This window comes from Caloenas nicobarica, chromosome 3 (genome assembly GCF_036013445.1).
Source record: "Caloenas nicobarica isolate bCalNic1 chromosome 3, bCalNic1.hap1, whole genome shotgun sequence".
Lineage (NCBI taxonomy): Eukaryota > Metazoa > Chordata > Aves > Columbiformes > Columbidae > Caloenas > Caloenas nicobarica.
The window spans coordinates 58,086,284-58,113,164 of record NC_088247.1 but is presented as its reverse complement, the minus strand read 5'-3'; the positions used below and the strand labels follow the sequence as shown (position 1 = coordinate 58,113,164).

General features: G+C 38.3%; 1 protein-coding gene across 11 annotated transcripts in view; it reads right to left on the bottom strand.

The window, feature by feature from the left end:
* L3MBTL3 (L3MBTL histone methyl-lysine binding protein 3) overlaps nucleotides 1–26,881 on the bottom strand; it is an 81,316-nt gene that overhangs the window by 46,432 nt on the left and 8,003 nt on the right. For 10 of the 11 annotated variants that reach the window (XR_010605926.1, XM_065631215.1, XM_065631208.1 and 7 more), the window contains exons 2-8: nucleotides 24,767–24,878; nucleotides 11,867–11,978; nucleotides 9,449–9,608; nucleotides 8,304–8,442; nucleotides 6,950–7,034; nucleotides 4,524–4,615; nucleotides 789–893 (exon numbers count right to left, since the gene is read on the bottom strand). Coding sequence is in view for 10 of the 11 variants with exons in the window: in XM_065631212.1 (XP_065487284.1) it covers nucleotides 789–893; nucleotides 4,524–4,615; nucleotides 6,950–7,034; nucleotides 8,304–8,442; nucleotides 9,449–9,608; nucleotides 11,867–11,978; nucleotides 24,767–24,878 (805 nt within the window). In the remaining variant the exon portion in view is untranslated. Of the gene's footprint in view, nucleotides 1–788; nucleotides 894–4,523; nucleotides 4,616–6,949; nucleotides 7,035–8,303; nucleotides 8,443–9,448; nucleotides 9,609–11,866; nucleotides 11,979–24,766; nucleotides 24,879–26,881 lie in introns of those variants that run through there. The other variant, XM_065631214.1, reaches the window with a different exon arrangement.

Below are 26,881 nucleotides of genomic sequence, written 5' to 3'. Positions count from 1 at the left end.
TATGTGGAATTCAGGTCATCCTGCAGTAAAACAAACCATCACTTAGTGCCAAGCACAAGGCACACAGGAAATACCCAACCACTGACTGGCACATCATCATAAACTGCAGCAAAAAGACAAACAGAGTTTATACGGTATACTAATTTGTAGAAGGTGCCAATATAGGCAACTTCTGAGGCCATAAGTCCAAAAAACTGAAGCACAACTGCAACACAAAAAAGTGTCAGGTAGGCACTGGAACAGGCTGCCCAGGGAAGTGGTGGACTCACCATCCCTGGTTGGGTTTAAAAGACGTGTAAATGAGGTTCTTTGGGACACGGTTTAGAGGTGGACTTGGCAGTGTTAGGTTAATGTTTGGACTCGATGATCTTAATGGTCTTTTCCAAACAAAATGATTCTATGATTTATATCAGTGAATGGAGCAACTGTAAATACTATCAAGCCTCTATAAAACCACTATAAATCAGTTGTCATGTTTTTTCTACTTATTTTTTCTTAAAAAAATAAACTACAGGATTAGAGAAAAAAAACATGCATCATCCAACTAGCGTAATACATTTTCCCTAGCTGCATACGTTAAACGTACATAACCAGTCCCTGCTGGATGGTATCTGTCATAGTCATCACGTGTTCGTCAGGCAGATTTAATACAGTGTTATTTTAAAGCTGTCTTCCTACATCCAGTTTCTGTCTGCCTGCTAGGGACAAGCAAGCACCTCCAGCTGCTGCTGTTGCAGTTCAGTGCCTCCTGCAGCCCCGCACCAGGGCTGCTCGCAGCCTCCACTCACCTCGGCCACCGTCAGAACGCAGTATATCGACTGGTGCTCGGGATCTACCCCCTCCAGCTTCATCCCTACTTTGAAGCCATTCTTGTTGTATGGGAAAGACTGATACTGTAATGGAAAAGAACAGTTTCAACACTTCTGAAAGTATATCAGGGAAACACAGATTATAAGGAAAAGAACAATGATTATTTATTAATATTATTCATTTTTCTGAAAGAACTAATAAATTGGTTTGAAATAAGTTTTGCATTTTTAAAAACCTACTGTGGGAAAGGAGAAATTGATGATTGTTTGAAAAATACGTTGATACTAGAATGACTTAAAACTTGATAGTACTCAAGAAAATTACAAAGAATTAGCAAAAAGGCTAGCCAAGGGAAAGAAGACAGCATGATATGCTCTCAACTTTTTTCACTGTAAATAAAACACTTTAACAATGTAATTATTTCATTTTCAGCCTGTACAGTGATACTTTGACCTGGTGGTCATCATGCCTGTAACAATCACAACAATTATTCTCTATTTTTCCTTTTCATTTCCACATCTTAGGCCATCGAAGATGAATTGCAAGGCAGAAATATAAAACATTGTCTGTATACAGGGATGGCCTCTTTGATGCCATTTTCTCCTTTGTATGTTGGGTCCCAATTAGCTCATTTTCCAGGAATGTTTTTGCATCACAGGAACATGACTATCCTTATATCACATTACACTGAACCCAGAACAACATCTTTCCAAAAAACAGAAGTAAACACAAGGCTAAGCAGAAAGGATGTTTTCAGTCAGAAGACATCAGCATCGCATGTAGCATGCTCCCTGTTTTCTGTTAAAGAAGGAAGGAAGCAGCAGATACTAAGGTTAAATTGGAGAAAAGATCATTAAAAAAAATGAACAAAACTGAAGAAGGTTTTCCACAGGTTACCAAATTCACAGCTAGACAGTTTTTATGCCTCAAATGGTTACAGACAAAACACAGAAGAAGCATCTTAGATGTTCCCCCTTCCTTCTGCTCCTGTCTAAAAGCCACACGTGCTCCCCAGCCACCTGCAGTAGCTCTGCAGTCAATGGCAAGAGAAGGTACCAAGGGTACTCGGAGAGGTCTCATCAACTTGGAAGGGAATCCTCTCTCTCTGGTGGCTTTGGCTGTAACTGATGCAACTGAATGATAAACCAAGGAGAAAAAAAAATGCAGCGCATGGCACAAGAGCTGGAATATGCAGCAAAGGGGAAGGGAAATGGAGAACCAGACCAGTTTAAATCAGCCTAAAATGGCCAGCTAATAGATGTCTCACCACACCTGTAAGTCCCTATCTGAAAATAGGTTAGATCATTCTGCAGACCTCAGTTAAGGTATCAGAGTATCTAACTACAATACATGCACTTGAAAAGTTATTTCATCCTAACGTCACCACACTTAACATTTTTATTATCAATGAAAGTTTAATGAAGTTACACTACGCATTATTCTGCATACTTCCTCAAGAGGAATGTAAAAGCAGAGCACTTTTTTTTTTAAATCAATAAACTGAAATTTTTGAAGTTCATCTTGGTGCACAGACTTGGAGCTGATGCCATCTATATCATAAATACCTTACAAATAAAAATCCCCAGTGGAAAACTGAAATGCTAGAAATACTGACACACTGAGGAACACGGGCCAAAAATGTAAATGAGATATTGCAAGAGCAAGCACAAATAAAATTACCAAGAAAGGAAACAATTAAAAAGTCACAGATCTGTTTATTCTTCCATTATTAGAATAAAAATTACTGTACAAACAGTAAAAAAATTCTACAAACAGTACACTAAAAATTAAGCAATTATCACACAGGTTATTTCCTGAAATTTAAGACACAAATTAGTCACTGTTCTTTCCACTGTCAAATCTAAAATTTCTAAGGCAACACAATCTTTACTTTGGTTTCTGTTACAGCAAAATAACAGGCAAATTTAAGACGACTAATAACTTCAATATTATTTAACAGATTTCAATTTCGTGCATTATTCTCAATACATCACCCAAGGTAAAACTATGACAAACTTAGTAACATTATCTTCACAACATCCATTTGAAGATTCTTTGTTAAGGAGAGATACAAGAACAAATTAAGAGTAAAGGTATAATCAGTCAGCAAATGAGCAGATGGCAGACTAAGGATTAGACACATTTATGTATGGTGCAAGAACATCCACAAAACCAAAAAGATTACATCAGGACAGCTGGAGATTGGAAAAAAAAATTCAAGGGTCAATAATTTTGTTTTACTAGAGCAATAACAGCTTATCAGTCACAGCCTAGAAACGACTCCAAGATTTAACCACCAAAGAGAAGTCAAGGATTCAAAATCGGTGGCGATGTTTGGGTTGAGTTTTTTTTTACTTTACTGTTGCTGTGGCGTGCTTGTCCATCTGCAAAATGGAGAAATATTACCTGACCACTTCTGAGCGGTGTTAAGAATTCTCTCTCCGCTAGAGGCTTTAACTATTGCACACTAAATAAAACCCTGGAGTTACCCAGGGGCTAAAGAGTTTCAAAGAAAATATTAAATAAGATGCACTGAGTGAGAAAGGTACACTGTGGAGAAAAATAAAGGAAACAGTATGTCATCACGTAACTCCAGACTTTACCACCATGTGCAGTGTTGAGAAAGGCTGGTATATGCCTGTGTGCGACAGCAGCACTTAATGGAACTTTAGACAGGCAGAGCAGCACTTTGTAAATCTGTCTTTCAGACAGAGATACTACTTATCCAGATATTTTTCTTGTTAATTTTTCAACCAGTATATAGCACCAGGGGATATAACTAAGGATGGTCAGGAAACTGTTGTCCTTGCACCTACAAATCCACAGATTCTGCACATTGTAATACTAGTTCCTTACTTTTGCACCTCATTAACATCTAAAAATACCAATTAAAGGTCAACATCACACGGTCATGTAAGCTGCAAAGCTAATCTCTGCACAGAAGATTCAATAGTTGAAGTATAAAGCAAGCAAACAAAAAAAAAACTACTGACTACAAGTAAGAACAGAATTATCAAAAAAATAATACCAGATATACATAGCAGAAGTACAGCAGCTGAGTCATGTTCACATGTTTTGCTAGGTTTTGCAAGTGAAGAAAACAGCATGGAAGCTTTGTGGATTTGTATACAGAGCTTGCTTCCAAGCAAGAGCAACAGCACACGAGAAAGCACTGAAATGACAAATGGCAAAGACCACCGTAGCACGCAAAGGACAAGCAAGAGATGATGATGTGACATCCAATCAGATGACAGTCAAAACGGCAACAAGCCAGACTAGTATCTGACATAGTAAAACAATATGTCAGCAGGAGCTGCAAAAAGACAGGTAATATAATCAGAAACAAGCCAAAAGATGACCTTTGTACCACCTTTCTAAATATATTTAAAGAGAATGATATGGCATGAAAAAGAAGGGTATGTACCAGACTTTTAGCTTCAAAGATTAGAAGGAAAGGCTTGAAGATTTTGGAAAAGCACCTGCTTTCTGTAGTCTTGGTTGACAACATTAATCTATAACTACAGAATTCTGTCAAAGAGCAGAGAAAGATAACTATTTTCACGTTTCAACTTTGTTGATTGCTGATGGATAGCATTATTTTAATTGTGTAGATTCCCAGAGAAGTGCAAAAATCTTCAATTTCTTTTTTTTAATTGATTTCCTAGAAATTTCATTATCTTAGGTGGTTGACTGATTTAAACCTCAGGTCATACCTCTTTAAAAAGCTTAGTAGGTGCTGCAATAGCCTTTTCTTCTTCCAGATAGGATGCCCAACACCATGCTTGCCTTCCTTTAGAGGGTACAGCTGTAAACAAGCACACAACAGCAAAATAATTCTGTAACTGTTAACTTCTCAAGAAAAAATGAAACCAAAATCCAACACTTTGAAGTTTCAAGAATACCTATCTCAAACCTACATTTTATTAAATGCATTAATGGTATTTCTCAAGACTTATTTCCAGAAAAGAAACAGATCTGTAGGTTTAACAGCACCAGAAACATGAAGGTTCCTGGTTTGTATAGAAAGGTTTCTGGCAGTTCACATCTCGATCAGTAACAAGAAAAAGCTCTTTCAGGTGACAAGAACAACTTGTAAAGTCTTGCCCCCTGTCCATTTTCCCTTATTGCTCATAAGCAGCATTAAGATATACAATTTGCAGATGTGTAAAAAGATCAGTTCAAATCATGAATTAGTTCAATATTTTAATTTTTTTTTTCTGAGAATTTGTTTTCCTGGAAAGCATTTTCAACTGGATAGCACTCATGACATGTTTTTTTAATCACAGTTGAAATACTTTATTCTTTAACAGTATTCAGAATGTTTCTAATCTACTCAATCACTTTGTAGTTTGATGTTTTTTGGTAGGTAGGCAGTGATTTAACAGTGATTTCTCCAAGCCATCAAAACTGTCACCAGTGCTTTCTTACCCCATCACATCATTAGCATACGACAGAAACCTGCAGTTCCAGGTTTGTTCATACAGTATGAACACTCTCATACACTTGCATAGTAATTGTAATATTGGCTACAGTCCATCTTAATATTGGCTACTGTCACATCAGCGAGCAACAGTTTTTAGGCCTTGAAAATAAGGCACTAACTGTACTACCAAAAGCCAGGAACTTGAAAAACAGATGGCTTGTGAGGCTGGCCATGTATGTATCTACTTTCACACACCTCCACTCTGCTCTACTGATCTTCACCTAAAATGCTGCCACTGCACAGGAGCTTTAGCATTTCAGACCATAAACTCATGCTGCCAGGAGGATTCCTCACAGTCCACAGTACGATTCTGGCCTGATCCTGACTGTGCGCTACTCACAAGAGAAATAAGCCTCTTAAGTTACAGTCTGGCTAAGCATTTTTATGAGTAAAACACAAACCATAACAACAGTGATTCCAAACTCCCCTGAAAAAAGCTAATAATGTAAGCAAAAGATAACAAATGTCACAATGACAGCAATTGCTCAACACTATTAAAGCACATTCATTTTATTTGTGATTTACCCAGCTTTTATGTATTTAAGAGATGTGCTGCTCAGCACAATAATACACAGTTATGTGCTTGGTTTTGAATAATTTGGTCTTTCATACCACATCTCTTGTGCTGAACTGACATTTTCCCAAATAGGAAAAAAAAAAAGAAATTTGTACGGATCATTCTGTCAGTGGACAGCAGCAATTTCCATAGAGCATCAGCTTTGTGCTTATATCTCACACGCTTATCACTGCAGCTTTGGAAACAACTGTAGAAATAATATTTATCTTTCAGGAGTAATTCTACCTCAGGAGGGGGACCTTCCATAACTTTTATATGTTGCATCTTTAATCAGTATTTTGTCTGCCTAGTGTGCAGCAGAGCTACTTGGAGCTCTGTGCTGATTAGTGGCCCAGTAACTTCTGGTAATGCCTCCCAGTCTACCATAAGAAACACTTGGGAGGGCAAGATGTAGGTTTGTGCTTGGTGTACCACTGAGGTATAATAGCTGCTGATTCTCCAATTCTTCCTGGAAGTATCTATCACACAAATAGCTGGAAAAAACAGCACTCATTTAAAATATGTTTTATTATGCCACTTGATGCAGTGTATGTCCCTTCGGACTGATTATAGCAATTACTCCTGAACAGTTCCATAAACGTGCCTATTTCCAGCACAAACCGTAGATAGAAAATTGATCCCCAAGGAAACAAAAGCAAACTTTCACTTCTGCTTAATACATGTCTTTCAACATCTGGGAACTCAAGGCGCCTGATTCCCTTTCATACTGGCACTCTTTAGAGGGATGAAAAAAAAAAAAAACACACCACGCAAAACCTAAAATGTGCATCAGTTACATTTACACTCACTATATCCTCCTCCACGCTGCCAGAGGTACATAAACTGGCTCTTTGCAACAGGTAATCAATCTCCAAGTGATGGGGGTTTTTTTTCCCAGTTTTCACTTTGCTCTTTCAGTTCTTCAATCCTTAAAACTTAATTGCTATAAATAACACTGGCACTCTCTTTTTATAGAATTGAAAAAAATGTATTCAATAGGGAATACAAATTCAGTGAAACAATGCTGGCAATTCACAATAAGAGATGGACATTAACTAAAGAACTGATACTTGATATTTTTGTTTCATAATCTAACTTACTTTGTTTCAAAACTGTTATTTCTCCTTTTCTTTTTCTCCTGGCTCTCTGTGAGACTCTCAAGATCCTTCCTTCAGGCTTATCTTCCTAAATTTAAAAAAAGGTATAGTAATCTCATTAGCTCAGAAGTCCAGTAAAAATGGAAATACCTAAGATTTAACAGTCACTTTATTTACATGGCTACTGACATAGCTCTCTGCTATGGCATACAAACCTGTGGATGTCTAATAAAAACAAAGAGAGCCATCAGTTACAAATCACAGCAAACACAGTGAAAATGACAGACAGAAGGACTCTCAACAGCTGGCACTGAGCCAGCCAGACTTGTCTAAGCCAGGGACAGGTCACAAAGCCTCCAGCAGGCCTGGCTGAGCTGCACACATACAGTAGTATCTTTGGTATGTTCATACTTGCAAAATAATTTAAAGGAAAAACTCTCAGAGCTTTAGTCTGTGTTTTTCAAATGTACAATTGCCTTACTAAATATAAAATGGCACTGATCCTTTTTATTCATTTCATTGTTTGTGTATTAACAGTTTTGTTAGCATCTGAATAGATGAACGGAGTAGGTACTCATTTGGGAGAGCAGATGCATGGAGGCAAAGAAGGTGTCCCCTGACTTTTGCCTAAGATACAGAGAGCTATGAATTTGCTTGTGACAACTCCAGTGTCTTCAGCCTTTTGACAATTTGGCAGTTGCAGAGCTCTCCCCTTCTCCCTTAAAACTGTGCATCTCCCAGCAGTGTCACAGCTATTGGGAAGAAAACAAATATTACAGGAAAACAAGCATTATGGAAAGGTACAGTGATAAGTTTATTCTAAAATGAAGAATAAATCCAAATGGAAAAAAAACAAAAGGTGCCCCAAAACACATTACACTGCCACACAAACCAAAACCAAATCTTTAGCTACAATTTTCTAAGGCAAATTACACTAAGAAAAGTATTGTCTTCTTAACGGTAATGTAACTTCCTTTGTAAATAAATTATTGGTTTACAGTCATTTATTTATGTGCAGAGTGACAAAGTAACAGGTGTTGGGAAATATGTATTTCTATTTTTCTATGCTGAAAACATAGCAAGTCTACATTAGTATCATTTTTCCTTTAGATTAGTTTTGTTCTGTTCTCAAAAAATTGGGGAAAAGGAGAGAAAAAACAGCTCTTATCAGTTGTCGATAATTACAATTTACTGATCAGGCATAACTGAATTGGTAAGTGAACCAACTATTTATTGTGGCTGTGACAGAGTGATGCCACCACTTCTGTTTGTAGACCGATGAAGTTCCTGACGTTGCAATATAAGGCAAAACTCCCACTGAAATACTTGCAAGAATGGGTTTATAATGCATACTAACAGTTTCATCAGGATTCTCCTTCTTCTCCCCATTATCCCTGGACTCTTCTTTGAGAGGTAACTTTGCTTTTCTTTTCCGAATGCCTTTGGAATCATCCTCCCCATTGCATTCCATGCTGGGCTTTTCCTCCTTTGGTTCTCTGTTACAGCAGTAACACAATGACACAAAGCCAATATCATTTTACTTCTCATATGCATAAAACAAGTAAAAAGCAAGTCAATCTGAAGGTCAAGTGTTTGTAGGTCCCAGGGTATTATATAAAATATATTCTTAGAAATACTACTGGAAATTACATCTGTCAAAAGAATTAATCTGAAAGACACTCAACAGCAACTGCAAAAGGAAAGCTGTCACCTTACGCTGAACAAGTCCGCATGTTTTAAACAGTGTGCCTTTTCCCACGTACTATCAAGTCTCACAGAGAAGCAAACTGTGAAATGTTTAGGACTGCAGGGTAGTTTACAGAAAGGAAAGCAAAGGTAATTGTTATGACTGACAAATCCAATTGGAGAAAGCTGGTATGTGACTGTACAAATTGCTAGACAAGCAATTAGAACAGAAAACTTTAAAGCAATTAGCTAAAAATGAAGGAAAATGCACAAAATCATAGATGTTAAAAACTACCATAATGCAGTAATATGCAATACAGAATGGACAAACTAACACAAACCTTCTTTTACAATGAGATGAACTGCACTAGCTGAAAGGAAAGGAACTGAGAAACTACAGTATGTTCATGTTTTCACTCACTGTCATCTATAACACAGCTCTTGCACTTAATTATAATTAACACACCACACCAACCGTCTCATTACTGATTATCTCAATTCCAATGATTATGAAACGAGGTGGGAGTCTGACAGTGATTCATGCATCCCATAGACTGTTTTATTGCTTGCATCTGACAGCAGAACACAGCACACTCTGAGCAAAAAACCACCGCCCTCAACATCAGCATTAGACAAAACCAAATGTTAATGCATTTACCTGAAAAACAGTGAAAGAACATTATAAACCAATGGCAACTCATCAAAACATGGCTGCTTAATACCTCCCTTTGCCCCACGAGTCACGTTTTTATCCCACCACTCCTATGCTCCATTTATGCCAAATTCTTTGTTTCTATGCTTTATAACAGCACCTACTTGTTTTTTACTTGTTGGGCACATTTCTGGCTGCAAAATTTCCCTTCAGGAACAAATTCTTCTATGGTACCATAGCTGTAACAGTTTTCACAGAAAACAAGTCCATCCATTTTTGCAGTTTCCTTCAACCTTGTGGGGATCCCTGTCTTTTCTGAAAAGGCTGCACAATGAAAAGAAGTAACTTCGCTTAGGCAGAGGTGATACATTTCCAACCATCCTCAGCAGGCCTTGCCAAGCAAACAGAAAAAGACAAGTCAAGTCACTCTTGTTAGAATGAAGAACTGGGAGTCAGTGCCTGTATGGGGTCTGTATTCCTGACAAGCAAGTTGGGTTTTCATATTGCAGCACTAGAGAGAGGAATCCACCAACCTCACGCTTCTGTCATCAGTAGCATATCAACACTGCTTGATGTGGCTGCTCATGGAAGGAGTGAATTTTGTGACAGGCACTGTGCTGACTGCCCAGGGTCATCACTGCACAGAGTCCACTACCTCATCTCCTGCTGATGTGCCTCATTTTTTACCTACATATAGGGTCATTTGGGAAAAAGCTTTGGGAGGGAGTGACCTTTCAAGAGGTGAACTTATTTGTGGAAGTAAATCACTGACTACATTCTGCAGTCTCTCACAGCAGTAACTACTGCTCAACCTGCCTGAGGTCCACCAGAAGGAAAAAAAAAAAAACAAACAAAACACTAATTCGTTACAAAGAAATTTTCGAATCCTAAGTTACTCATCCTAAGCTACAATTTCCCCACAAGAGGCTGTAGCCTAGGAGAGGATGCTGTCTCTTTCATTCGCAGGCCAGTATGAACCACTGTCAAGTTCTCCGGCCTCTACAGAAGGTCGTTGACTTTGCATCCCCACCAAAAGGCAAATTTGAAGTCAGAAACTATTTATTTTGCTTGAGCACTGTACTGTCTTTGAAAGCAGAGTCAAATGAACTCATGTGAAGACTACCTCCACTAGAATAATATATAATTGACATGCTATATTTATACTCCAGCATCATCAGTTTAAAACAACTACTTCCTCTTACAATGGAAAATTTTAGCAATATTTTTATCTTTGGGGAGCATTAAACTAATCAAGGACAGTGTAAGGTAGTAGTAGAATGCTTATTTGGTATGTTTATGTGTCCATAAATACCCTTTAATTCAGAAGTAATATTATTTTTTTTAGGTTTACCAAACCATAAGGGATGAAGTTGTATGCTTTACTGTAGGTAACAGTGATCTCTCAGTCTAAGGAGAAATCCTGCTACGCTACTATGCTATCACACTGTTGCCACTCTCATCACAGAATTGCATCTTGAATAACTATCATGGCCTTGGAGACAGACCTACAAAACAGAGTACCTGTGGTCTGAAGCCTCAGACCTCACAGCTGAAGCCCAAACTATCTCCACTGATGTAAATGGTTCACCTATGCACAAAAGTCACATAACAGTTAAGACTTAATTGCAGGGGAGTAGCAAAGGAAAACTTTCATTGACTTTGCTTATCACGCTTATGCTGATGATTATTAAACCAAAATTTTGAAGTCTTCTTCCCAAGGGACTTCCAGGATGCATATTTTTAAAAAAATAATAAAATATAATATCAACAAGGAAAAAAACCTAGGTAGTTTTAAGTAACCACAAAACCAGTTGTGATATTCTCTTTCACACTACTCCGTCATTGTTGGAGTCAGCATATCAAAATTTTCAGAATTTATCACTATATAAACCAACTTTCCTCAAACAAAACATGTTTCCTTACATCAGTATTTTAAATCCAGGAAACACCTTATGTGGTAGACAGATACTACAACTATTAGAATTTTATCATTCAAGATAAACATAAACAGTTACCACGCAGTAATTTTAATGCTGTAAAAAAGCATAGTCAGCAGGAGCAAGGCAACAGTGCAGACATACATTGACACTGGTAGTAGCAGCTGAGCAGTAGCCTTTATCATGTCAGGGCAGTTTACAGTGTGCGGTACTTCGGTCACAAATGTGTTGTAGGCAATTAGTAAAGTCTGGGGAAACAACTCAACAAAAATAACATCAAAAAAATCTCAAGAATTTGAAGTAAGAAATTGACTACTTCACAAGTTAAATAAAGGGAAAGTACTTATTCTAAACTTAGAAAAAATTACTGTTAGAAAAAATTGTGGCTGTAATTGAACTTCAGATGTTCACAGTGGGATTATTTCCTCTTACTTAAAATGCATTTATTTTCATACTTATTCACACCCCAAGAAATAAGTAAAATCACCAGAGATACTCTGTGCATTAAAGCAAATAAGTTTGTTTGCTTGTGTTTTGTTTGTTTTGCTTTATTTTTTTTATTTCAGAGGGCAATATTTAAGAAAAACTGATACATTAAACAAAATACACTCTACCACCAAAAATCTTTACTGACTCTTAACTGACCTTCTTGAGCAGTTGGAACCATCCAGGTTGTGGTGGCAGTTGCCTTTTTAACACTTTCCATCTCAGTTTCATCTGTAATCACTTCCAGGGCCCCAAATTCATTCACTCTAAACTGTAAGACAAAACAAATGGCACAGAACATAGTAAAAATTTACTAATACTCTCTCATGGTGTCTTCTTCTGTTCACCAAGATAGATTTTACACAGTGTCTTCACCGTATTACCTAATTCCTATGTGTTTCTGCTTGTCCCCAAGAACTGGAAACAAGCCCTTCTTGTTTCTATCAAGCAAAATACAAACTTATTTTGTTATCTAAAAGTATTAATTTGCAATACATATTGATACAGATCTCTCCATAAGCAGATCAGTATCTAACTTACACAAAAGAAGGAAAAAATCAGTAACAGAAATTCATGGAAGATTCTCCTAACCATATGCCTTTCATCATCAGTAGAATAATGCACTCCAGTCACTATTTTTGTTAAGGAAAAGGGAACCGAACATCACATACAAACACTTCACTGAGTACAGAAATTTCAGCATCCTCCGAAAACACGTACTTCTTCACTGTAAAGTGAACGTAAATAAACATCTCAAGGCAGTTTATGAGCTGTTTAATTACACGCTGAACGTGATATTACTGTCAGCCAGAAGCAAGGCTCAACAATGCCCCACATGCTGTGCTGACACGGGAGCACCGGGAGTTACATCCACTCTGCTGCCAGCAGGAAAGTGTTTTCCAAATGCCATAATGATTACAGCGCTACCAGACGAAAATAAACTTCAGCTTCCCAGTTACTACATGGTTTGCGGGCCCAGCTGGTTGCACGGTCTCTAGCAGTGAGGTGCTCTCCCCAACGGAGATCAACAGGAAAAAGTTACGCCTGAGAGGGTCTTTCAAAGCTCCCCAGCACCCACCTGCAATAATATTCTTTCAGGACAGTAGCATGAATTCTATTCTGTTTCTTTGGTCAGGCAACTTGACCTTGGGAAAATGAGAAAGGGAATAATTGTTTGGCATTACACTGATCTTGTCTGTATCTCTAGACGCTACAGGATCAATCACTCCCACTCACTTTGGACCCTGCTATGGTATAGTACTGAAAATAAGGCATTTTGGCTGAAAGCAAAGGTGAGCCCCATGACAGACATACCACACAGTGTGCTTTCTCTAATACAGTCCTCCCACCCTCAGCATTTGCAAAGAGTCACCAGGTCCTAAGGAATGTGAACAACTCAGGAATCATAAGCTGAGGGGAGGAAGAGGACAAAGAGGAGGACCTCATACAGTCGTATAACTTCTGGAGCCAAGATTTTTCCTTGTGATCAGCTATGCTCACAACAGATATACAAGTGTGGACAAACTGTCGATAAATTCATCTGGACTGAAAGACGAGGAGTTCAGCTTCGAAAGGCAACCAAATGCAGTAACACCACGTGCTCATACACTGGTTTGTGGACAGATATTCACACTGTTCCACCCAAAGAAAAGCAGTGGAGTTACTACTCAGAAGAGGATCCTTGTGTCTTACAACTGACACATGCACCCAGCCTGGTTTCTATTTTGGCTAAGCTCATTTTTGCTATAGGTGCTTTGCTGCCTCTGCAGTGGGTAGATGGCAGAGGAAAAACCTTCTTTGCTTCCAAGAGTTCTAACTCTGCAAGAGCTGGCTCAGCAAGCAGGCTGCCAGCACTGACCAAAACAGTGCTGCAGCCCACCGACCAACAGGTCAAAGGGAGGTTATTAACTAGTTAACTTCTGGAAACACTCTCCTGCACCTTCACACAATATCAGCTGGAACATCCTTAGACCAAAGTCCAATTAATACATGGGGTATTTCTGCAGGATCCCATAGATGTTCAGCCCTGACACTATGGATACATTCCTCCTCCACTGGGGCCTCCTGTGGTAGGCAAGAATGTCACCCTAGCTAGTGAAGTGATCCACCAGCCCTTCTGGCTTCAGAGGGCTGACAGACAGACATCAAATGATGAAAGACAGATGAGAGAACAAGATAGGAAGAGCTGAACCACTGAGGAAGCAGCTCTTCAACAGTCGGGCCACCAAGCTAAGATGGGCTCAGTGATGGAGAGTAACCACTTGCTACTGCCTTAGCAGGCAGGGTGGTGAGACAACGGCAGATGCTTCGTCTCGCCTCTTTATCTCCTGTTTTTGCCCACAGCCTCCCCTTTATCAGTGTCAGAAGCTTCCAGCTCCTGTTGGGACACAAACTTGAAGCAGCAAGGTCTGCTTTCACTCACTGCTTCCCCAGCTACAGCTTCAGCATTACTGTGCATGTCAAGCTCTCCATAGCTGACCAGAGAAATGCCTCAGACCTGGGGAGTCATACTCTGGGATTTTAGCTGGGGAGGTAAAGCAATGAAAAACTTGTGACAGAGGTTAATTGCTTAAAAACAGGATAAATAGAGGTACAGAGCAGCGTGCTGCACAAAGCCATCACAGGATAAGAGCTGCCAGAGCAATGTGCCAACTAGCGTCTGCTGTTGGAAGCATGACAAAAAAGAATCTAGATTAATGGCATTTGTGTGTCCATGAAAAAACTGAACACTTTTGTAAGCCTCTTCTACTTAGAAAACAGGTGACAAAAAAGCTAAAGGTAAATGTTCTGTCACAATTTTTCTTCTATTTTTGGTGATCCAAGCTAAAATTTAGTAAGAGTAGTCCTCCCATAGACTTCCCTAGGTGTGTTGACGGTCTGGAAGTTTGTGGCAGATAATACAGAGGGAAGGAACCAGTGCCATTGATCTAACTTTTGAGGATGGACCCAGGGCCTTCTGAGAAGTAAAGATTTGGTTTTAAGTCACAAAACTCCTTAAGTAAACACGTAAATTTGCATTGGATGAAAGGATTTTCCTTGAACCTGTCTTCACTAAAGCAAACAGTAAAATTTCCACTGATGGAAACAAAGGCCATTATCAAGTGCTTTTTAAATAATCTCACAAAGAAACCTGACTTTTTGTCACTTCAATGTTTAAAAGAGAATAAATTATAAAGCTTGTTGGGTATGAATTGAATCCACTTGACTTTTGTCAAATGCCTGTTTGCAAATGTTAAGAAACCTCTTAAGAAGATAATTCTCTATCCCACCCAATGAAGCCAATGGTCTTAAAAGATCAGAAGGCAAAGAAGAGAAGAAAGAAACCTCAAGAGCTTTCATGAGCAAATCCACAGTAAGATAAACAGAAATAAATATAACATTTGGATAGAAAATTTAACTTCCAAAGTTTCATGTACAGGTGAGCAACAAGGTAAAAAATACACATTTTCAAGTTACTGCAGTTCTTTTAACACGAATATATCAAACTGAGTTAGTAAAATGAGTTCAACTGTTAGTGGTTAAGCATACACAGAACTTACTTGGCTATCTTGTTCAGCAGTTTCCACAAGGATCAAAAGGGAATTAAACAGCAGCTTCCCTCTAAACATCACTAGAGATTCCTTCCACTCGGAGCTGAGAAACATTTTCACATTCTTGGGAAACAATGCCCTGATATACCAGGACTTCAGCTTATAGGACTGTTAATTTAATCCCCAGGAACTTTTTAGTATTTATTTAACAAATTAAAAAATGTATCAAGGGAAGTCAAGGCTTAAATATATAATAATCGAACTTTACAAATACTTTCTGAACCATTTCTGTCTCTCCACATGCTAAGTTCTTCTGTAGGGATGAAAATTACTATCAATAAACTTTTTTTTCAAATTAAAATTGCATTAAAATTTACGCAGGACTGGACCAAGTATCATAAGTCATTGAGATGAAGCCTTTGTTTGTTGCAGGCACTAGTATTGCACCAAGTATTTCATAAATGTTTCAGGTACAATGGAGAAGTGGCCAGATTTTCTGTTACCAGTGACTCCAATGAAAGTCCATTCCCGAATTTCTTTCTTGAAAAACTTTCTTGTAACTTCATTTACATCTACTCAGAGTCAGTTTATACCCATTCGTTCTTAACTCAACATTACCCTATGGATCATATAGCTCTAGTACCTGAGCGCTTACTCTCTGGGTCTACATTTGAAGAAAGGAATTATGTATCCGCAGACCTAATTTCATTAGGCTAAGTACAAGCTCTGTCTGTTCTTCTTGTGCAAATGGTGCTCCATCTTCTTGATTAGCCCATCATTCTTTGCGCACTGTGTGTTGGGCTCAACCATGGAAATTAACCTTTCCTCAGTGAATGTCACTAAGCGTAACACCGCAGGTGGAATTCTGCTGTCCCTCCTCCAGTGGCTTTAGGACACTTCCATTCTTAATGGAAGTTCTTTGCCTTATCATGCAGGCTGGAAGGCACTCGGTAGCTTTATGCAAGCAGAATTGTATGTTAAGAGGGCTTTCAGTTCTCTTTCTCCACATTTTATAAAAATACTCTGTGTATTTGTCACTACATGGGATAAAAAAAAAATTGCAAATAATGAAAAATGTCTACCATATTGCAGATTAATTCTCAGACACTCAAACCTATTGGGAATAAATATATACAATCTAGTTTCAAATTAAGGCCCTCATGTTGCATGTGTCTAATTCAGAGCAACAAATATCAGACTATGTCCATTTGCTGTTACTTGAACCCTTTTAAGAGTGTACAAGATCTTATCAGTACTCAGAGAGATCAAATCAATAAAAGCTACTATTGCTTTCTACGAGGTTAAAATATAATTTGGGAGAAAAGGCAGAGATAAAAAGGAAGAAAAAGGAAGAAAAACTAAAGCGCAAAGGACAAAAAAAGAACAAAGAAACCTATGCATCTTACAGCACAGCTTTAAAATAACGCATCTTAATGCACAGCTTTAAAATAAATTAGAAAAAACAGCCAACACTACCATCTACTGGGCAAGATAAGGACAAAGAGTTCACTGCAGTTAAGACAATTGTTGCTGCATTCTGACAGTAACTTCAGGAATAAAACTCATCTTGAACTCGCGACAGTACAATTGTGGACTAGCTCAGAAGAAATCAGCAAAATTTGTATTATCCCAAACAAAAGTAAATTGAGTAACGACTCTTCACGTCTACGAAACAACTAAATTCACAAGTAGCAGAGTTATACAGCAGTCTGTCAAAAAGACCGACACTTGGGACTCCAGAGACACAAGTCAAAAAACTACACTCAGATCTCTGGTTAGCAAACAAGAGTCATCGCTCTTGATTTTAATCACCATTTGATCACAGTGATTTCAGTGAGACTGCTCAGATAAACCAGAGCCCTTCTGGCATCTTACAGCTCCTCCCTTTAAAGTAAAGGAATCGCCTATACACATTGTATTGTCCAACCACATCCTACTACATGGCAAACTACTTTTTACATAATATTTAAGTTTAATAAGTTAGTAAATGCCATAACTTGTCCATTCAACCATTCTCCTCTTCTGTGTGTGTGTGATACAGTCTTTACATGCATGATCACATACTATTTTTTCCACAGAACCCCTGCCCCAGGCAGAGGCTGGATAGCATTCAGAAAATGAGGCAGCTGTTGGGTATTTTTATACTCTTTCTTCAAGCAATAAAGCCAGTCTTATTTACTCTACAGGGTTTGAAAGCAGAATGACTGTTTATTTTCTTTAAAAAACCCCACTGAAATAACAAAGAGCATGTATCTCAAAAAGCTTTAGGCACTCTAGCAATTACTGTTACAATGCAGTGCAAAGTAATTCCTGAAACAAAACCTCTGTTCTCACACACTTACAAAAGAAAATAACAATATCTCTGCCTAGGCTCTACATCCTTCTGAGTACTCTGCTCCCAGCTTATTTCAAAGCACTTGGTAAGCACGTGACCTCTGGTGCTTGCCTGGTCACAAAAATTTGACTCTTTCAGGGATGCAGAAGGTTAGGGGAATGTGTCCCTGCACATGGCTATTCCCTTTCTTTAATCATGAGAAGGGATCCTGCCTGCACACTCCTGCTTTGGTAACTACGGCAAAAGACAACTTAAGCAGGATCCCAGGCTATTTAGGGCTCCCTAAATCATAGTCAGCAGCAATTAAATTCCATATCACGACAGGGCCAGAGCCTCTCTCACTGGAACAATGCTGTCAGCAAGAAAGTCAAGCACTTCAAGCAATCTTCAACTGATTTTAAGATGCTTCAGTAACACTGTAATAGGCTAATCCCGAAGTAATGAAGAAGAGAGGTCAATCTGCATCCAAAAGGAAAGGTTTTTTCCTATCTGGGCAGGCACAAGTAGGAAAGGATTATTATCAAATTACAGCCTTTCAAAAAAAAAAAAAAAATTAGGAACATTCTCTAATCACTTCTGAACTGAAAGCTTAGGTACCGCCAGAAAACGTATACCTTTAGCAAGAGAGACTGCCTTTTCCCCAGCAAACTGCTGATACCTCAGTCTTGTCTGCAGTAACGTTTATCTACTTTATTCTTAGACAATCCTCAGGCTCTTCCAATCCCCCTTTCGGTCCTGAGTGCTCAAGAATTATCTTAGTACCAGAGGGCTTCTCAATGATTTCTCTCCACTGCAAACTCAGTCTGCCTTATTATCTCCACTTGAGTAGGAAATTGCAGCTAAACAGACTTTTTTAAGGTGACACATAAATCAGCGACAGAGCCAGAAGTCACGGCCTGCCAAGTTGATGCTTATTGATCCAGAAGTTGACCTACAAAGCAATCCTGGCTCCAAATTATTTCAGCCAGAATATTTCTAAGCACCAAACACTAATATCTCATGGGTAACCCAAGCAAGTAACAAATAAAAAAATGAATGGCTACCTGCCAAAGTTCTTGTTCCAGTGAGTTGTTCAGCACCACACAGGAAGGCTGTGGTAGAAGCAAGTGCTGCCCTAAGCTTTCCTGTGTGGGATTTACCTGCATTAATCATGAAACTATTCCCTTTCCTTCCTGAAATCCTCTGCCCTGTTATTTACAAGTCTAACAGAATCTACAACAAATGATGCAGTAGATTCTGTGGCAAAATAGCATGTGATCCCTTTAGTGAAGGTTCTACCATGACTACACATGAGGAAACCCAATTAAAGATCCAAAGGCAAACGTAACGCCAGCATTTCTTGGCTTTGGAGTTTTAGCAATTTTAATAGTGAAACTTCATTTTTGGTCTATTTTTAAATAAGGTAAAATCATTTAATGACAACACAAAGTTTTAGCCAGAAATCTATGGCAGTGAAGCAGAGCGTGAGCTAATTAATTACATTAGATTGCAAGAGAACAAAGTTACTTTCACGTGGAAAAGACCAGGCCATTAGGTATAATACATCTGCTGGGGCTCGCACATGGTCAGAGAAAGTCTATTGTGCCTTGCTTTCTCCTCCCTGCACTACCAGCTTCCCCGAAGGGAATTATCTTCTCTGTGGAATAACACCCTTCCAGTGGGAAAAGGGATTTAACCAGCTCCCAGTAGTTGATGTTTCCCACGGACACTCTCAGGGACTCTCCCCTGAGAGAGAAATGTCTCCTCAGATTCAGTGCAGCACATGCCACTGTGTGAGTACAGAAACAGCTTTGCACCAAAAAAGCACTGTAGTTAGCTACTGCCTGAGACACTACCAGTATTTCTGACATACAAACATGTGAGAAAAAAAAAAAAGAAAAAGTTGTTTTCAAAATGTTAATTATCTCAAGCAAGCTTGAACCCAATTTCAGAACCGGCAGGTGGAAGGATGCACTTCACTGCCTTGAGTTGCTGCACCTATGCATCTAGAAACACAGCACACTGAATCACCGTCACCTTCTCTAGAGTGTGGCTAGAAATACCAAGCACCACCGACCGTTATTCCACCATTCATGTTCCACTATTATAGTTGGTTTCCTTTGATATTAGCTGCCCAACTTTATTTACAGGCTAATTTAATCATCATCATCATTTTTTTTTCAAGCACAATTTGCAAGCTGGAAATAATGACCAAAATTCTGTCCATGCAGTATATAACAGCTCACTTCCCAAATACAAGCACTAGAAAACTCATTATGAAGTACTTCATAAACTTCTGTCACTGCAGTAGGAAGTGACTGTAAATTATTACAGCTTTCCCAATTTAATGAGCACATTTAAATCTTGAAGAGATGGTGTTACTGCCTGCACTCAGCACACAGATTTAAAAACAAAAAAGAGAAAAAAAAGAAGAGTATTTCACATTTACATTCACACCATGCAGAGTAACTGGTAAGCACTGATGTTTTTCAGATGAGCATACATTACTTAGCCTGCCACATTAAGGCATTCTGTAATTTGTAAACTATTTTAAACTCTACTGAAATTTCAGTTTTCTGTTTTATTTAAGCATCCTGAAAGAACTAATATACAATGCTAAGATTTTTGTTCTCAGTCTTCGGTGCATCATATCGTACAATTTTTAATTCTCCCTGTCCCCTGTATAAATTTGAAATTCTAGTGTTTTCCACAGCCACTCACTATTTATCTGCCACATAGCATGCTCAAAGCAGCGTTCAAGAAGCATGAACTATTTTATGACTACTTTTGCTAAAGAGTTTTAACAAAATCTGTATGATACTGTATTTCCACAGCCTTCTCCAACTATGGGTGACAAAATTCTAACAATTAACGCTGCACAAAATTATAGGAAAATAACATTTTCAGCATTTCACCAATGTGGAAACAGATGTAGATGTGAGAGACCATGGCACAGCTGAGAACAGAGGCTTGGTATCTGACTTCCTCCCTTGTTTTGACAAGCCTGGGAAGTGAGTGTCCTGTGGTGCAGACTATCTCAGTGAAGTCTGGTAGGCATGAAACTACCCATGGGACTTTGTAACAAAAAGAAATAATGCAATTTTCTGTTTCTGAGGTAATTGTTCTTCTACATTGTAAGAAAAGTTAAATTTAAGCAATGATAAGAAATATTGAGAAAAGTTATTTGTAAATGTTTTAGGCATTTTACACTACTTACAACAGTTTTTTACCAGCTTTTATTCATAGAGGAGCTTATATTCACAAAAGTGAAGTGGTTTCTAAAAAGAATGATTGCTCAGACATGCTTGCCTGACAATCTCACGAGGCTGGGTATTAATACAGTGCAAAAGAAAAGAGATTACTTTAAAAGTGCATATGTAAAAATAAGCATGCAACTTCATCACGCAAGCAGTAAAGCCAAATGCCATATGACTCTGACAATTAAAAATAAGAACTTTGAGTAGGTAACTCCTGAATACTTCTATATTAAAAAGCAGTATTTCAACATTTTGCTGTATGTTTAACTTAAAACGCGCTCACACAATACAGTTTACCAAATCTGGGTGTTCATTTACCCTAACATTTTATGAAGACAAAAGACTAAATGTGAGAATGTAAGCAATGCATTGTCTGCCATGAATAGTTCAGTTATTGCTTATTAGTTAAAAAGAAAAAACAGGCACTCTAATCTATTACCAGTCTGTAAAAATAGAAACTTTGTGCATTTTGCTACTATACTGTTTTCACTGGATTTTTCAATTGCATTTCAATGTAAATACATGGCAATGGTTTGATAAAGTTAGTGGAACAAGTCTAGCATAATTTTTGAAAGACATATGCAAGCTCACAAGGAGTAACAGCTATGTAAGGCTATTTTCTCCAGGTTCAGGACACAATATTAAATACTCTGTTATCAGGACAGTTCAGGTAAACCATCCATGTTAATGCTATTCTGAGAATTCCACAAAGAGTGTAACATATCTCCCATGATCACTTTTACAGTTTCAAGGGATCAGTCACTCTTTTAACCATTAGTATTTAGAAGCAGCCCTGAAAAATGAGTTGTTACAATTATCTTGAAAGCTTAAAAATCCTTAATATTCTCACAGCTCAAATTGTTTTGGTATCTATGTGAATGCCTAGTCTTTCACTGAGTCTTGATGCTCCCTGGTCCAGAGAGTTCCTTAGGCTAATTCTGCATTGGTAGAAAATACTCTTCCTTCGGTCAGTGTTAGAACGGCTGCACTTCAATTTCACCCAGTCACCTGTTGCTTTTGTTTGTTTGTTTGTTTTTTAAAAAGACCAGAATGAGCTGCCTGGCCAGCTCGCTCTGTATCTTTCATCATCCTGCGTACACTACCATTGCACCTCTGACTGTGTCTTCCCTAATGCCTGAAACAAAGAAAGAATCTCTGTCCAAAAATCAAATACCTGTTTGTTTCCAAATGAAAACAATAACAACTAAAAAAACCAAACCACACACACACACACAAAAAAGCCAAACGAACAAAAAAACCACAAACAAAACAGCAACAACAAAAGGCCAACCGAAACAAACAAACAAACGAACAACAAAAAACCCCACAACCACCACACACAGAAGAACCACCTTAAAATGAAGCTCATGCTTTCCTGAATGGAACATAGTTAAGAATCTTCTCACATGATTTCTTGAGGTTACCCTCAGCTACACCTCCCACTCCCTTCCCCCACTTTGTATGGAAGCTTTTCCATTCCTCTACTAATTAATGACCCAACCTTTGCTTCAGTTTTGTTTCTTTTTACATAGGGTAACGAGAACTGAACAAAGCATGTACCAGCAATTTATATGAGATTATTATATTTTCCTGCATTGTTCCCTTTTGTATTCCTCAAACATGTCAATGGCATTTTTGCATTTCACACAATGTTGCTTATTAAAATAGAAAGGAATTTTAAAAGCCTGGACTTCAAAAAAAACCCCACAGAATTGGTCAGAGATGTGGAGACTGATGCCTTGGCAGCAGCGACCATGACACGGTGAAGACTGAAGTCCTGAAATAGCAGCACTGGACTTCAGAGGAGGCAGATTTTGGCTTGTTCAGAGATCTGCTTGGCAGGATCACAGAGGAGACTGCTTTAATGGGCAAACAGGCCCAGGAAATCTGGATATCTTTCCATGGACTCCACACCAGGAAAACGATGTGTGTCAATGTGCAAGAAATTAGGCAAATGCGGATGAAGGCCAACATGAATGAATTAGGGACTCCTGACTTCATTCCAATGGAAAAGGAAGTACGCAGAAGGTGAAACGGGGGAAGCATTCCAGACAGAAGCTATATAGTGATATTGCTGTAGTGTAGAATGATGGAACCAGGAAACTCAAAGCTCAACTGGAGAACAAGCTACCAAAGGCAACAGGAAAGGCTTCTATATGTGGACAGGAAGCAAAAAGCAAGTTATAAAATTGGAGCGTCTGGGTGATAAACTGCAGGGCAGTGTTGCTGTTCAGAAAGACCTTGACACGCTGAAGAAATGGGCTAACATGATCTCATGAAGGTCTACAAAAGCACATGCAAGGCCCTGCCCCTGGGACAGAGCAGCTGTGTGCACCAGTACAGCCTGGGGGCTATTTGAAAAGAGCTTTGCAGAAGACCTACAAGTTGAACGTGAGTCAGCAAGAGGCCCTGGCAGCAAAGGCAGCCATGAGCAACCAGGCCTGCTTTAGCAAGAGGGTAGCCAGCAGGTCGAGGGAACTGATTATTCCCTTCTACTTAAACGTGATGAGACCATATGCAGACTACTGTGTCCAGTACGAGAGAGACACTGACATACTGGAGCAAGTCCAGTGGATGTCCACCAAAACAAGCAGGGCCTGCAGCAGATGACATACAAGAAGCAGCTGAGCGAAATTGTTCACTTGGTTTTAAGAACAGAAGGAGAGATTTTACTGCTGTCTTCCAGTAGTTAGTGGTCAGATACAGAGGGGATGGAGCCAGGTTCTTCTCAGCTGTGCACAGTAAAAGGACAAGGGGCAACAGACACAAGTTGCAAAAGAGGAAATTCCAACGAAGTATCCACAAAAGGCAAAAATCACTATGAGGGTAACCAAATGCTGAAACAGGTTGCCCAGAGAGATTGTGGTATCTCTAACCCTGGAGATAACCAGAACCATACTGGATGAGGCCCTGAGCAACATGACCTAAGTTTGCTTGAGGTCTGGGGTGCTCAGAGGTGGTGTTCTGAGGTCCATTTCCAAAGAAAATTATTCTGCAAATCTATTCTATGGTTCTGTGATTTTAAAGGAAAAAAAAAAGAAAACAAAACCCACAACACAAAACCACACTTGCAACATGTCCTGAATTTCAAACATTTTTTGACTCTTTACTTCAACAATAGAAATTATATCAGGCACCATGGGATAAAAAGCTTTTTTAAAAACCAACACGTTTTCTTGTGAGATTCCTTTTAAAAAATAAGCTATGAGAACACTTCATCATGTTAGTCTAAATGGAATGGCATGAAAATATTGACTATAATCAACAGGAAATAAGAGCAAGAAAGTCTCTAATATCGAAACTGTATTTTTAGCTAACGTGGCAGAGAACATCTTCTGATGACATAGTAAAAAATATTGGATAACAAGATACATTAAATATTTTGAAAACAAAATCAAATTGTTGTAATTTACTTCAGTAAATAAAACCAGCATAAAAAATATAACTAAAAGTACTATGCCAATATAATTCAAATTTCTAAACTACACCATGCTCAGAAGCACCCAATTTATTCATTTTTCTAGGCAGCCAGATGATAAAAGCACAGCAAAAATAAATATTTTTAGAAATAAAAAGAACTAAAAATATGAGACCATAAGAGCAAATGACAGTATAAAAATTCTTAGTGATATGGTAATACAATGCTCTAAGTGGACTGAATTTTCACACTTAACTTTTGAGATTTCTTTTGGATTTTGTGCACTTGATTACTTCTATCTATATAGTGAAGCAGCGCTAATTTATGCCTTCCTACGGGGATGACGGCTGTCTGTGCCAGCACCAGAAACTGAATCAAGAAACTCCAGAGCTAAAAGCTAACAGGATACAGTCTCTTAACTCAGAGCTGCAGATTCATGTTTTATTCATAAAAGCAGATACCTACACACCAGCTTGTGAAATGCATTATTTTGGCATTTAACATTTTTATTTTGCTTATTAAAAAAATTACATATCTTACCTTTAGGTCACTTCCTGGCAAAGTACCTATGCCATCCTTCCAGTCCATAGCACTAAATACATCAAACTCTTGACCATTTCCACTAGAGGCAGATTCATTCATGATGCATGTACTGGGGAAAAAAAAAAAAAAAAAAGAAAAAGAAAAAAAAAAGAAAAATATTTTATATGAAAATGCTTTACATGGTTTAATGCTTGTATCACCAGTCCTTTCTTCAAATGCACTCCACAGATTAGTATCAAATGCTTCCCTCAGCACACTGGCAATATGGACACCTGATGACAATGCTGATAATATACAGCAATGTAATAAAAACAAGGGGAAATCTTTCGAAAACCTTAAAATATAATACCCTGTTTTATACACTAGGAGGATATTAGCGAGGCTGTATTGGAGAGAAATTAAAAATTTCAAACTGCAAATAAGGAAAACATACCTCAAGTACACCTAAGGAAAACATTTGTTCTAGGGAAGGCAAGACATGAGTACACGCCTTTAAAAAAATACATTAAGCGCTGATTACTAGAACTGCTTTCCCTTAATATCGGATAACATGCTGATGTGAATGCTTCAACCACATTCAAACTAAAATTTCAAAATGAATTTGAAACTGTCTTTCATTTTCATTGTCTGACTCAGGACACCGAAATATTGCTTGTTTGTTTCCATACAGTTTCACTACGTTTTGATTTGCATTTGTAAAATTTGTTTACATGTAGAGAAGCACATGTACACCAGAGAAAACTGTGGCTTTCCCACACTTTATTTTACTGGATCCCTCTGTTTCAGAAAAGCAAAAGGAAAAGAGAGACTATTTATCTTCAGAAACGGTGGATTTGGACATTCTCTTCTGTGGTAAGAGTTTATCCCAAATAATTTGCACAAGCAACAGAAGTATACAGCACTTGCCACTGATCCCCAGCTTTGGCCCAGTGCTTGTCACTGCTACAAACACGGCACCAGTTGCACCAAAATGCAAATGTTTCTAGCAGCCAGTTGTGACTATCACCAACTTCTTCCTTTCCACTTCTCACAAACCCAGCAATCTTTAAATCTGTGGCCTGGCACCTCATTTACTATTTGTTCAACATGAAATCTGACTGGCTCATTTTCTTTCTGAAGAACTTCTGTGCTATGCCTAACAGCTGAAACAATTCGCAGCAAAATTAGTTCTGTCTTCGGCTTGTGAACTACTAGCAAAAGCTCACCCCTTTTCAAATTTATGCTTTCTGAACTTTTTAATAAATGCTTTCTAAGCCTCATATTCCCGTCTGCAGACTGCAAACTTTTGCTGCAAGTATCAGTACTTGAAAATCAAATAGGTAGAGAGCTTCCTCAGTGCTTGAACTTGTTTTCCAAAATCTAATTTCTAATTTGGGTCCCACTCCCAAACTCTGCAAATACCTATCAACACTCTCTGGAAATCTGGAATTTCCACAAAAAAGGCTTGAGTGATATTTTTTCACTCACAGATAACAGAAAAAGATGCAAACCAAGCAGAAGTAAAAGCAGATCATCTTGAAGTGTTTTAACTGAAAGTCTAAGGAGAAAAACTACTTAGCCAGTTAAACTCTGTTGTACGAAAAATAATCAAATTTACATTTTTTTATCAGAAAAATTGTACCAATCACTGTAACACCACTACTACAGATATTAGTCTGGTTTTGGGTACACAGTGTGAACTCCCTTGTATTTCTCCTTGGTTTCTTCCTCATTTCTGTCAGAATTCTTTAAAACCCGGAGCAACACCTTACTCCACAAGTACCACGAGCAGCCACTACACAATATCAACAGGATGACAAGAGCTGGACCTCAGTCAGTAACCACTGTTCAGGGTAAAAGCTTCTCCATTTCCCTTCATTTCATATGACAGCTAGGGTTCACAGAAGACTCTTTGAGAAAACTTCATCTATTTCGCATGACAAATTTGAAGTAAGAAGGACTACATGATTCAATGCCTTTTCTCCATCTCTAATTTCAGTAATCCTCTATGAGAAAGTACTGAAAACCATGCCATCAATGCACAAAAATTCATTTTAAAATAAGTCAATAAATCTGAACAAACTCAGTGCAAAGTGAGATATTCCCTGAAGCCATAGATCTTAACATTTCAAA